At 36.2% G+C, this 13508-nt stretch overlaps 1 protein-coding gene across 2 annotated transcripts in view; it reads right to left on the bottom strand.

Moving 5' to 3' along the window:
• Positions 1-11802, bottom strand: part of LOC121384344 (endophilin-A2-like) — an 85813-nt gene extending 74011 nt beyond the window's left edge. For both annotated transcript variants that reach the window (XM_041514703.1, XM_041514711.1), the window contains exons 1-2: positions 11686-11802; positions 1018-1086 (exon numbers count right to left, since the gene is read on the bottom strand). In XM_041514703.1, the coding sequence (XP_041370637.1) occupies positions 1018-1086; positions 11686-11730 (114 nt within the window). In that variant the 5' untranslated portion in view covers positions 11731-11802. The remainder of the gene's footprint in view (positions 1-1017; positions 1087-11685) is intronic.
• Between the last annotated feature and the right edge of the window lie 1706 nt (positions 11803-13508).

Here is a 13508-nt window from a genome sequence, read left to right as displayed (position 1 = left end):
TAGTGGTGTTGTTAAACAAAACAAACTTTTAACTTTACAATTATCATCATCATTTTTTAAAACAGTGTACTAAACCTGTATTTCATCAGAATTTTAAACTATAAATTTACAGGTTTTCATCTTGCCTACCCAGGTTGGCTACTTCAATATTTTGTTATTAATAAACATGATAAAACACCAAATATCACTTAAAGGCACATTCCCGAGTTTGCTGCATTGTAAGATGTTTCCAACTAATAAAATACTTCTACAATTAAACTTACATATTAAAAGAAAATTCTTGGTTAGAATATCAGTGTCTGTATATTCAATGTTTTTCTGGTCATCTTAATATTTGTAAGAAGCCCAAACTGGATTTTGTCTTCAAATAATTTCGTACATATGAAAAACATATTATTTTAGGAAATGAAATGAAATTTAACCTAGTACAATATTAGAATGATCACAAAAACGTTTATAATACAGCCACTAATATTTTATGCCAAAAAATATATTTGATATGTAATTACAATCGTTAAAAAGTCTCTGTTAGTCAATAACATCTTAAACATTGCAGAAAACTCAGGAATGTCTCTTTAATGCCTTTATGACATTTTATGAATATCAGCAGCAAACTGATAAACAGCAATGCAAGATGCTCATCAATCTGAGATGTAGACAGACCATATCAGATATAACTAATAATGGATATAACTGAAAACAAAAGTGCTTCTCTGGGCCATTCACAAGAATCAATATACTGACAATAGTACAAAGCATACTCCTTTTTGCTACCCTCAACTACAAATGCACACCATAAATGTTGATTTCATAACAAATATTTTAATCAATATTTTTTTTTAAAACTATATGCTGACATTTCTACACAAAAACAGAGCACACTGAATGCAATGCGAATAATTGCAAAGTCACATTTATATTTTTGTCTAATTTAATCTCACTGAAGCATGTTTATTGGTTTGCAACAATTTAAGAAATGTGTTGCAACAAGATAAGCTCTTTAGTACTAATACTTACTCTTTCCATTTCCGTGAATTCATCGTCAAGTTCTGTTCCTTTAGCACCACCAATCTTTTCACTCATATACTGGAACAAAGAAGAAAAAGTATTAATAGTAATTTACAAGTACACATAATTATGTATTTCACATGAATGGTTAGCAAATTACTAGTAATATTTATCACTTGAAAAACTCATGTCGTGTCTGATGGAAAGAAAGAAAGACATGTTTTATTTAACGATGCACTCAACACATTTTGTTTACGGTTATATGACATCAGACATATGGTTAAGGACCACATAGATATTGAGAGAGGAAACCCGCTGTCGCCACTTCATGGGCTACTCTTTTCGATAAGCAGCAAGGGATCTTTTATATGCACTATCCCACAGACAGGATAGTACATACCACGGCCTTTGATATACTAGTCGTGGTGCACTGGCTAGAACGAGAAATAGCCCAATGGGCCCACCGACGAGGATCGATCCCACACCGATCACGCATCAAGCGAGCGCTGTACCACTGGGCTACATCCCCCCCCCCCCCCCAATGTCTAATGGATCATCAAACAAAATAACAAGAATCTGACTGCATTAAATATCTTGCCTACCATAATCCTTTTAGACGTAAACAACAGTGGCATCCAGAGATGTTCATCTGAATACATGTTTTTAAAGGACAAAAAGAAAGAAAGAAACAAATTTAAATAAAATTTGAATTTATTTTTAAAAAATAAGGTTTTTTTGTTTGTGCATGATGAACATTCATATTCAGTAGTCACAAGTTAAGTGCCAGTATAAATTTTTACCCTACTTTTTTTTTTAAATGTGTAAAAAATATCAGGGGCTGACAGATAGGTTGATGAAAAGTACATGTAGGTTAGAAACGTGGTCATAACATTACAGATTGCATGTGTAGCAAATTGTCCTTTTACTCACAGCTTGTTTGGTTGCCAGAAAAAAGTGTGTTGCAAAAGGATAACAAAAAACAAAAAATTTTTCAACTTCTTAAAACTGTTTTTGCTGACTAAGCAGAGCATCTGCCTAAAAACTGCACGATGCATGTGAAACTCCTTGTTTATGTTAACACTTTTTCTGTTTAATTAGGATTGGGAGGGTCTTTTAATATAGTTTCAGATAACCATGCCACCAAGACATAAATAGAGCATTCTGGACTGTAGCCGAGCCTTGTCATGGCCGAATGATGGCATATCCGTGAGACAAGTAGCAAGATGCCTGCAAGTGAGCCATTCCATCATCCACTCATGAATGTTTCCATACCACTGGCAGAGTGAAAGAGCTACCCAACTCTAGACGCAGTGTCCATACAGCCCTTTACTTATTGTGACTAGTAATGTCTCCATACCACTGGCAGAGTGAATGAACTACCCCACTCTAGATGCAGTATCCATACAGACCGTTACTTCTTGTGACTAGTAATGTTTCCATACCACTGGCAGAGTGAATGAACTACCCCACTCTAGGCGCAGTGTTCATACAGACCTTTATTTCTTGTGACTAGTAATGTTTCCATACCACTGGCAGAGTGAATGAACTACCCCACTCTAGGCGCAGTGTCCATACAGCCCTTTACTTCTTGTGACTAGTAATGTTTCCATACCACTGGCAGAGTGACTGAACTACCCCACTCTAGACGCAGTGTCCATACAGACCGTTACTTCTTGTGACTAGTAATGTTTCCATACCACTGGCAGAGTGAATGAACTACCCCACTCTAGGCGCAGTGTCCATACAGACCTTTATTTCTTGTGACTAGTAATGTTTCCATACCACTGGCAGAGTGACTGAACTACCCCACTCTAGGCGCAGTGTCCATACAGACCTTTACTTCTTGTGACTAGTAATGTTTCCATACCACTGGCAGAGTGAATGAACTACCCCACTCTAGGCGCAGTGTCCATACAGACCTTTATTTCTTGTGACTAGTAATGTTTCCATACCACTGGCAGAGTGACTGAACTACCCCACTCTAGACGCAGTGTCCATACAGACCGTTACTTCTTGTGACTAGTAATGTTTCCATACCACTGGCAGAGTGAATGAACTACCCCACTCTAGGCGCAGTGTCCATACAGACCTTTATTTCTTGTGACTAGTAATGTTTCCATACCACTGGCAGAGTGACTGAACTACCCCACTCTAGGCGCAGTGTCCATACAGACCTTTATTTCTTGTGACTAGTAATGTTTCCATACCACTGGCAGAGTGAATGAACTACCCCACTCTAGGCGCAGTGTCCATACAGACCGTTACTTCTTGTGACTAGTAATGTTTCCATACCACTGGCAGAGTGAATGAGCTACCCCACTCTAGGCGCAGTGTCCATACAGACCTTTATTTCTTGTGACTAGTAATGTTTCCATACCACTGGCAGAGTGAATGAACTACCCCACTCTAGACGCAGTGTTTATACAGCCCTTTACTTCTTGTGACTAGTAATGTTTCCATACCAGTGGCAGAATGAATGAGCTACCCCACTCTAGACGCAGTGTCCATTCAGCCCTTTACTTCTTGTGACTAGTAATAACTAGAACTTACAATTAGTGTGAAATGGAGCTAAACATGAAACTTTAATACAGTAAATGTAAAATGTAAAAACTGATGAGATTTCTGCTGCCACCGTCAAAAAACTAATACTTATACCTTTTCACTTTGTAAAGCCGAGACAAAAATTATCATAAATAATTTAATTAAACAATTCACAGGGTGAGTGACATCTTGTTAGAAAATAGCATTTAAAAAACAACTTGGTTGCTGAGAAACATTTTTTTCTAATCCAATATATATAGTGTGAGGTTTTTTGAGGGTTTTTTTTTTTAATTTCTGCTTTCTTTTACATGGTATTTGTTAGGTCATATTATTTGATAGATGAATTAATGACACCCCAGCACGAAAACCACATCAGCTGTTGGGTGTCAAACTATGGTAACGGTAAACAAGCAGTCACGGGAGGACCCAGAGGATGTATAAATTTGAAGAGAGGTGTACAATATACTTAGTGCACAGGAATCTGAAACACGTGTGAAATATTTAGTGTGCTAAATGAAGTAAAATTGATACTATATTTTGGACCAAAAAATCTAAGAATTATATTGTAAGTCAACCCTCACCCCACCACACTTCATGTATACCTGTATCTTCCTATGGGCAGTACCCATAATGGCATTTTTTCAAACAGTACAGCATGGCTCAAACTTAACGACAGCACTGACAGCAATTGCTGTAGTTGCAATATGAATTTCTGTTTATCAGGGGATTGACCAATGACATTTATTTGCCGATGGATAAAAATGATTGTCGTTGGTTTAAGGACCATTTCTTGATTTTTATATTTGTTTATATAAGTTACAGGTTTAAAATTACTATACTCAGGGCTCAAAAATACAGTCGGTAAGCAATTTGCCTACGTCAAAAACATTTGAAAATTGTCGTAGCTAACAAATTCTTAAGTTCGAGCCCTGGTACAGAGATGCAACAATACATCACAATACTGAGTAAGATAGACTTATATGTATATACTGATAATTTAACAAAAACATACGTGGACGACAACAAAAAAAGACTAACAGGGTCTCTGACACAACCCCTGCAATTAAGAACATGTCCACGGCAAATAATCTGCAGTGGAAAAATAGTGTCCACCGCATTTTCCATGGCAATGTTTTCTGTTAACATGTTTGTAAATATATTTTAAAGATTAATTTGTTATTTGTGTTGTTTGCCAATATGCTGTAAGATTTATTCATGCCAGTGGCGGTATTCGTTGATTAAAAGTGACATAACAGTTAACACGCCAATGACACATGCACATTCAAGAACAATGGGGTAGCAAGGGGATGACAATTTATCAATATACAGCATAGTCAGTCCGCAGTGACGTGCCAGTTCAATCTTTATATTTTAATTATATTACATCGAAGTGTCAGAATATATTTAATGTGATATAGAATTAAAATAATTTTCATTAATAACAGCATAATTTCTGCAGGAAATCTGTCACCAAGACCAAATGTCCACCTTTCAAGCCCAAGTATATCGGTAAAGTTTCTTTTGTTTGTTTGGATTAGGCCAGTCGGCATCAGAAAAGGGTAGCATATTTTGCCAATATAAATGACTGAGAAATTTTTATTTATATTAAACTATCAGAATGATATCTCTCTATATATGTATTTCTACAAATATCTCATCATCAGGCTGATCATAACACTTCAAGTGACTTGTAGGAGTGTATGTTAAATATTTTACTGAAAATAAAACACCCGTAATGCACCATAGCCACGGCTCAACGATGTATAAGCTGTCACCCCCCTGCAATCCAGTGGTCCTTGCAATGCATGTGCTATGAACAGTCAACAGACTTCAATGCAGACCTGTCAACCTTGAAGGTAGTACTAAACCAAATAACTTCTGGCTGGGTCAAAGTTCGAGGTGCACCGAACTTTTGATAGAGAAGTGAACACCACAAGTCCTGTGATTGGTTATAAATGTGAGTGTGTTGGTTGTAAAAAATAATAGTTTCATCTGGGTAAAAAAAAAACTGCAATTTTATTTCATCTAGTACCAATGTGTCAAGTAGCCTTGTGCTTGAAACATGTATGGGGTACCTGTAAAAAAAAGTACTCGAATTTTGTGCGAAACTAGGGTAGTCATAGACGCTACCCGTTATCTCAGAAACGAGCAGCTTGACCCCCATTTTTTTCTGATTCACTTTAAGTGTAAGGGGTGGTAGTATTTATATCCGTGGCATTCATGTCGGTTGATACGTTGCAGGTAGGAGTTTTAGCCACATGTTACTATTGTCGTCTATGGGATTTGATTTGGTAGTATACACCCTATAGCACATATTCAGTGCATAATAAAAAATATTATGATTTTGTCATTTTATTTAATTAAACTATACTGGTTGATTAATTAGCCATCACTCGATCATGCAAGTTCACAATGACCTTGACCTTGACAATAATCTCTGTACATGGCTCTGAGTGGAGTTTGAATCAAAGTTAGCACTGAGGAAAAGTTGGTTTTGGCCTATAATTCATACTGTAAATATTTCAATAATTTCTTTTTACATGGTATTTGACTTGCTCTTAAATATGGTGTTATATATAGGCAATCTGAATTAAGATTTTAATAGCAATTTATTTTTATATTAAAAATAACATGTGTCAATAGTGGGTTAATGTCTTTAGTTTCCATTAACATAGTTAATTTGTCATGTATGAAATTCTGAAAACTCAAATTTGTAAAGAACTTTATTTTTATTGTCATTTTGACATATTTATAGGGTGCTAAGTTATATTTTAGACAAATTTGTAGTTTTATGCTAAATTTAAAGTAAATTTGAAGAAAAACTTTACCAAAAACATAATTAAATTTGTTGTCACTATTGTGCCTTCTGTTGTTATTTGTACATAACAATAAGGTTCTTAAACATATACTTAGATCTCCAGATAAAAAAATTTCTCTTAATAATCACTTAGTTAGCACTCATGAAAAGCATTTTGAGTTTATACTAGATTCAGAACCAATTTTTTCAGATTTGATTATCTGCCTTGGATTAAGTTGATAATATAGTTTTATTGTTAAAGCTGTATTACCTAATGTTACTAGCTAAATAAGATGCTGGATTACAGATTGTAGGAATACATCTAATGTACATATTGTATTCATCCGGATTAGAAAATAATGCAAGAAAATAGATGTTTGGGTAATTTTGTCATTTAAAAATAGTTTTTGTTCAGTAATTAATCAAAAATAAATGTGTTAAAGCTGCATGATTATTCCAGATATCACAACTATTAAAACCTCCAACTACAGTAGGCTATAAATAAAATATAGTCAGGAATATTGGTGGCTGCCAATAGTTTTGATGGTTCATTATGAAAATCAGCATGGCCGATGGATTTGAAATTCCCACACCTGGTAACTTGAAGACACCCACACCCAGCATACAGGATTTCCTCCCAACACTAATGTTCAGGACATTAAGTCATTACTTCATACAAGTACAGTCATGTTTGTGTTTCCTTCCTCAGGCAGTGTATTTTTTTAATACTGATATTTCTTTGAGGTGCCTGTTAAGGTCTTCATAATCTAGGGGTCAATCAAGTGCATGTGTTTTAATGGAATTCTTTAAAGGGGTAGAGGTACTCTGACTATCTCTGTTGTCTCTACATATATACCGGAGTACACACATCCAACTGAAAGTAAATATCTTCAGGAGTTTTATTTTAGAACATTTTGTTGTTTAATATGACATATTGCATTTGTACAAAACTATATGCAATATATATGCTTTTTGAGGTATACATTATATTAGGTTGCACTGTAGAAACAAGAGTTTCAGTGAGGTTGTCAGTTTATGTCAGAATACACCAGATCCTGGTTGTCATAAAGACACATAGCTGGACACTTTTTGAAAAATGTATGTTATCAGTATAGGTAGTACTAAACCAAATAACTTCCGGCTGGGTCAAAGTTCGAGGTGCACCGAACTTTTGATAGAGAAGTGAACACCACAAGTCCTGTGATTGGTTATAAATGTGAGTGTGTTGGTTGTAAAAAATAATAGTTTCATCTGGGTAAAAAAAAAACTGCAATTTTATTTCATCTAGTACCAATGTGTCAAGTAGCCTTGTGCTTGAAACATGTATGGGGTACCTGTAAAAAAAAAGTACTTGAATTTTGTGCGAAACTAGGGTAGTCATAGACGCTACCCGTTATCTCAGAAACAAGCAGCTTGACCCCCATTTTTTTCTGATTCACTTTAAGTGTAAGGGGTGGTAGTATTTATATCCGTGGCATTTATGTCGGTTGATACGTTGCAGGTAGGAGTTTTAGCCACATATGTTACTATTGTCGTCTATGGGATTTGATTTGGTAGTATACACCCTGAAAGCAGGAGGTGTGTGTTGAAAAAGCAGGAGATTTTGTCAAAAAGCAACAGATTTTTTAAATACACGTGAATTAACACGTGTTTATATATAATTGACATATTCACATGTATTTATACTATATAGTGAAACCTGCTGAAGTAGACACCTATTCAGCAAATAGTGAAACCTGTTGAAGTAGACACTTATTTAGCAGATAGTGAAACCTGCTGAAGTAGATACCTATTTAGTAGATAGTGAAACCTGTTGAAGTGGACACCTATTCAGCAGATAGTGAAACCTGTTGAAGTAGACACCTATGCAGCAGATAGTGAAACCTGTTGAAGTAGACTCCTATTTAGTAGATAGTGAAACCTGTTGAAGTGGACACCTATTCAGCAGATAGTGAAACCTGTTGAAGTGGACACCTATTCAGCAGATAGTGAAACCTGTTGAAGTGGACACCTGTTCAGCAGATAGTGAAACCTGTTGAAGTGGACACATATTTAGCAGATAGTGAAACCTGCTGAAGTGGACACCTATTTAGTAGATAGTGAAACCTGTTGAAGTGGACACCTATTCAGCAGATAGTGAAACCTGTTGAAGTGGACACCTATTCAGTAGATAGTGAAACCTGTTGAAGTAGACACCTATTCAGCATAGTGAAACCTGTTGAAGTAGACACCTATTCAGCAGATAGTGAAACCTGTTGAAGTAGACACCTATTCAGCAGATAGTGAAACCTGCTGAAGTAGACACCTATGCAGCAGATAGTGAAACCTGCTGAAGTAGACACCTATTCAGCAAATAGTGAAACCTGTTGAAGTAGACACTTATTCAGCAGATAGTGAAACCTGCTGAAGTAGATACCTATTTAGTAGATAGTGAAACCTGTTGAAGTGGACACCTATTCAGCAGATAGTGAAACCTGTTGAAGTAGACACCTATGCAGCAGATAGTGAAACCTGTTGAAGTAGACACCTATTTAGTAGATAGTGAAACCTGTTGAAGTGGACACCTATTCAGCAGATAGTGAAACCTGTTGAAGTGGACACCTGTTCAGCAGATAGTGAAACCTGTTGAAGTGGACACATATTTAGCAGATAGTGAAACCTGCTGAAGTGGACACCTATTTAGTAGATAGTGAAACCTGTTGAAGTGGACACCTATTCAGCAGATAGTGAAACCTGTTGAAGTGGACACCTATTCAGTAGATAGTGAAACCTGTTGAAGTAGACACCTATTCAGCATAGTGAAACCTGTTGAAGTAGACACCTATTCAGCAGATAGTGAAACCTGTTGAAGTAGACACCTATTCAGCAGATAGTGAAACCTGCTGAAGTAGACACCTATGCAGCAGATAGTGAAACCTGCTGAAGTAGACACCTATGCAGCAGATAGTAAAACCTGCTGAAGTAGACACCTATGCAGCAGATAGTGAAACCTGCTGAAGTAGACACCTATGCAGCAGATAGTGAAACCTGTTGAAGTAGACACCTATGCAGCAGATAGTGAAATCTGCTGACGTAGACACTTATTCAGCAGGTATGTAACGTCAAGGGATTGATTCTCCTCACTCCATCCAATGGCTCATAACTAGTATATCGAAAGCTGTTTTATATTTTATCCTGTCAAGTGTCTCTCATTTTCCGAGGATACATATCAGACTTCAACAATTATGTAATTCTCTGGAAGGTGGAGAGGGGTGTCATAACATAATAAGTAGTTATATTACATTGGTTATGTCCGACCGGCCTCGGTGGTGTCGTGGTTAGGCCATCGGTCTACAGGCCAGTAGGTACTGCGTTCGGATCCCAGTCGAGGCATGGGATTTTTAATCCAGATACCGACTCCAAACCCTGAGTGAATGCTCCACAAGGTTCAATGGGTAGGTGTAAACCACTTGCACCGACCAGTGATCCATAACTGGTTCAACAAAGGCCATGGTTTGTGCTATCTTGCATGTGGGAAGCACAAATAAAAGATCCCTTGCTGCTAATTGAAAAGAATAGCCCATGTAGTGGCGACAGCTGGTTTCCTCTCAAAATCTGTGTGGTCCTTAACCATATGTCTGACGCCATAGAACCGTAAATAAAATGTGTTGAGTGCATCATTAAATAAAACATTTCTTTCTTTCTGGTTATGTCCGATATATTACAATAATAATAATAATAATAATGGTACTTACAGACATGTATAATGTGTGTATAGTAATATTATATATATGTAATGTGTGCTACTTATGCGTATATATGGTTCAGTAATGTAAAATCGAGACGATTGTAAGTTCGAGACTTGGCAATTTTCATGAAATTCACGAGCATGCTTGCACTTCAACCATTGTTTTTGCTAATAAAAATAGCAGAAGAGACACCAAGAGGTTATGAACAAGTTTTACAAAAATAATGCAATACAAACAGGTATAACCAGAACAAAATGTTTGTTAATATAATTTTCACTTTTCACAAATTCCTGTTTTTACCCCGGAAATGAAACCCAGGATTATCAAAAATACGGAAGTAGACAAAAATGGTTTGGGTGATTGCAAAAATTACAGCTTTCGGTCATATGACACATTGGACTCAGTAAGGCCATGATGAAGTAATTAAATGGCTACTAACAGAGTTGGAGGTCTTATCAAATAAACAGCAAATAAAGCACTGACAGATTACTTGAGAGTGGGTTACAATGCCAGAAATTCTGCTTTAAATGTACTGCACCAAAGAAAGAGTGATCAGGAGAGATGATTGATTCGTTTACCCTAAATGAAGGTCCAATAGTCAAAACAATGTATGTTCCATATTGATTTTCAGCTTTTCCACAGTTGTCAGCATTTAAAATGTTACTATGTTTCATTATTCATTGTTTTATGAAATGTATTGTCGTTTTCATCAGTTGGTTAAAAAAGGGAGGTTTGTTTTAAATACAAAACAAATGTACCCAGGAAAAAGAATGTTCCAGAAACAAAACATTTCTTTTTAAGTGACCAAAATTGAATGTGATGTCATAGAAAGTAACACTGTGTTTACTCCTGACTTTACAATACTCTAACAGAACGCCATTTGTTTTAGGGGGAGTGTGTTTGGAATGGTATTTATTATATCAGCAGTGTTTCAGTGGATTTTTTTTCATTTGACATTACTATAAACATATTTATGTATAGGTAAGTAACATTTTTATTGTTGTCAGTTTCAAAGTATGGTCCTTCCGATCAAGTCAAACCTTAGGGTCTTGAAATTACAATACTCACCTGTAATAGCTGTATACATGGAATGTGTGTATGTGTTATAAACTAAACATGTTGGACCTACCAAACATATATATAATAATATAGAGGCCTATGTAGCACATCAAAACAGTCTTAGTACCTCTAAAATGGCATGTCAAAAATAATATATTAAAACACAATAACACAGATTACTTCCTTTGTGCCATACATTGTACTTCCTGAATATTAAACAATCTTTTGCACTCATCGAGTCATTCATTCCATGAACTGTCAACTGTTTGCATCACTGAACACACATTCTCAATATTTTATAGGTCACACCATAATGAAAATAAGTAACTACTAGAAACACTTATATGTCCAAACCGTACCCAATGAGTTTTAATTAAACTAAATAATGACAGACGAACGTTCAGGTCTTGACAGGCCGGTTTTCACTAAAATAGAATGTGAATGGGTGGAGGAATTGACAGCCGATTTCCTAAAAGCGGACAGTTTACGCTTGACACACAGATATAATATAATAATATCACAATCAGTTAAATATTTTCCTATAACCGGTACCTGATTGGCTTTGTTAAACTGTTTCTTTAACCCCGCAAAAGACATTGTGTCAAAGATTTTCAACGTATGTTCCACTCTCGTGACTGATATGAATTTCCTCCCACCAAACAGGGCATCCCTGATGACGTCACAAGGGTGCTACTCACTTGACAGCGAATGATTATGACAAGCCAAGTGCGACAACATAAATTTAAAGGTGCATAATCGTACTTGACATTGACAGATATGGGTATATTTTTACATTTATTCGCAATAATAATTTTCAAACAAATAGATTTCGTGTATTCAATATATTTCACCCGAATAACATATAAGAAAGTTATTAATTAAAATAATGTTATGTATTAGGTACGTGCACATGTAAAAGTCATTTTTTGTTTTTGACACATATTATTCGGTTCAAAACCCATCAGTGTACGGATTCTGAAGACTGTGATGTCGTGTACCAGGGACGAGTCACGGATTTTGTAAAGGGGGTCACAAAATTGTAAAAAAAAGACAATTTGAGTTTGTCGAAGGTAAATGTTTGAGGACTACTCTCCGAAATTAAAAAAGAAAGAAAAGATACTCAGAAACGCGTTTTCAGGGCTATTGTTGATGTTGAATTTAAACACCATCACCTTCACCCCAAATGGGCGTGGAGGGGAGGTGCCCCGGGACCCCTGTGATTCTCTCTCTCTCTCTCTCTCTCTCTCTCTCTCTCTCTCTCTCTCTCTCTCTCTCTCTCTCTCTCTCTCTCTCTCTCTCGCTCTCTTTCCCTCCCTCCCCCCCCCTCCTCTCTCTCTCTCTCTCTCTCTCTCTCTCTCTCTCTCTCTCTCTCTCTCTCTCTCTCTCTCTCTCTCTCTCTCTCTCTCTCTCTCTCTCTCTCTCTCTCTCTCTCTCTCTCTCTAAGCGAATGATGTACTTTTTTAAGAGACTTCTTAACTATCAAGATGATCAATGAATAAGTTATTACATATCAATCTGCGTGAAACGATCAAGATATTGGGGTTAATCCTGAAATTTTTTAGATTGTAGATTCCATTTGATGTATCTTCTGTTCAAGACATTTCAGATTACATAAAATTATCGTTGTAGGTACTCTACTTCAAGGTCTATAAAATGTATTTATTAATTAAAATAAATAAAATTGCTAAACGTAAAGAAAAAGATGTCAACGATTTTAAAAATGAAACAAAACTGTAATATTGATAGTTATGTATAAAATGTCACATTAATAACATTTTAAAATTCGCGAGTGTATAAAAATAAGCTTGTCTATGACGTAAAATTTGTATATCTGCGCAAGATGAAAACCACAATTACGTTTTCAGTTATCCAAAGTTCAAACACCACCCCACAGAAAAACTTCAAGTGTTTTATCAAATGAAATCTTCGGGCAATGAAAACTTTTTAGGCTGCTGTGGTTCTTAGAACAACCAGTTATGGACTTTAGACCTTCGTCATGAACCTTCGTCTTCTTTTTTTGTGACATTATGCGTCTCGAAGTATCAGACTGATGTCATTGGAGCACATTAATTTATTAATCATTGGTTATTGGATAACATAGAGTCTTAGAGAGGAAACCCGCTACATTGTTCCATTAGTAGCAATGGATCTTTTATATGCACCATCTAGACAGGATAGCACGACCTCTGATATACCAGTATGGTGTACTGGCTGGAACGAGAAATGGACTAATGGGTCCACCGACGGGAATCGATTCTAGACCGACCGCGCATCAGGCGAGGACTTTACAACCTCTAAGGCTGGTAGTAGTCACAGTGAGTTCGCTTATCTGTACCCACTACTCCATCTTAATTCATTCACACTTAATTTTAACT

Source organism: Gigantopelta aegis, chromosome 2 (assembly GCF_016097555.1).
Source record: "Gigantopelta aegis isolate Gae_Host chromosome 2, Gae_host_genome, whole genome shotgun sequence".
Lineage (NCBI taxonomy): Eukaryota > Metazoa > Mollusca > Gastropoda > Neomphalida > Peltospiridae > Gigantopelta > Gigantopelta aegis.
The sequence above is the reverse complement of the archived record's forward strand: the minus strand, read 5'-3'. Positions and strand labels throughout refer to the sequence as shown.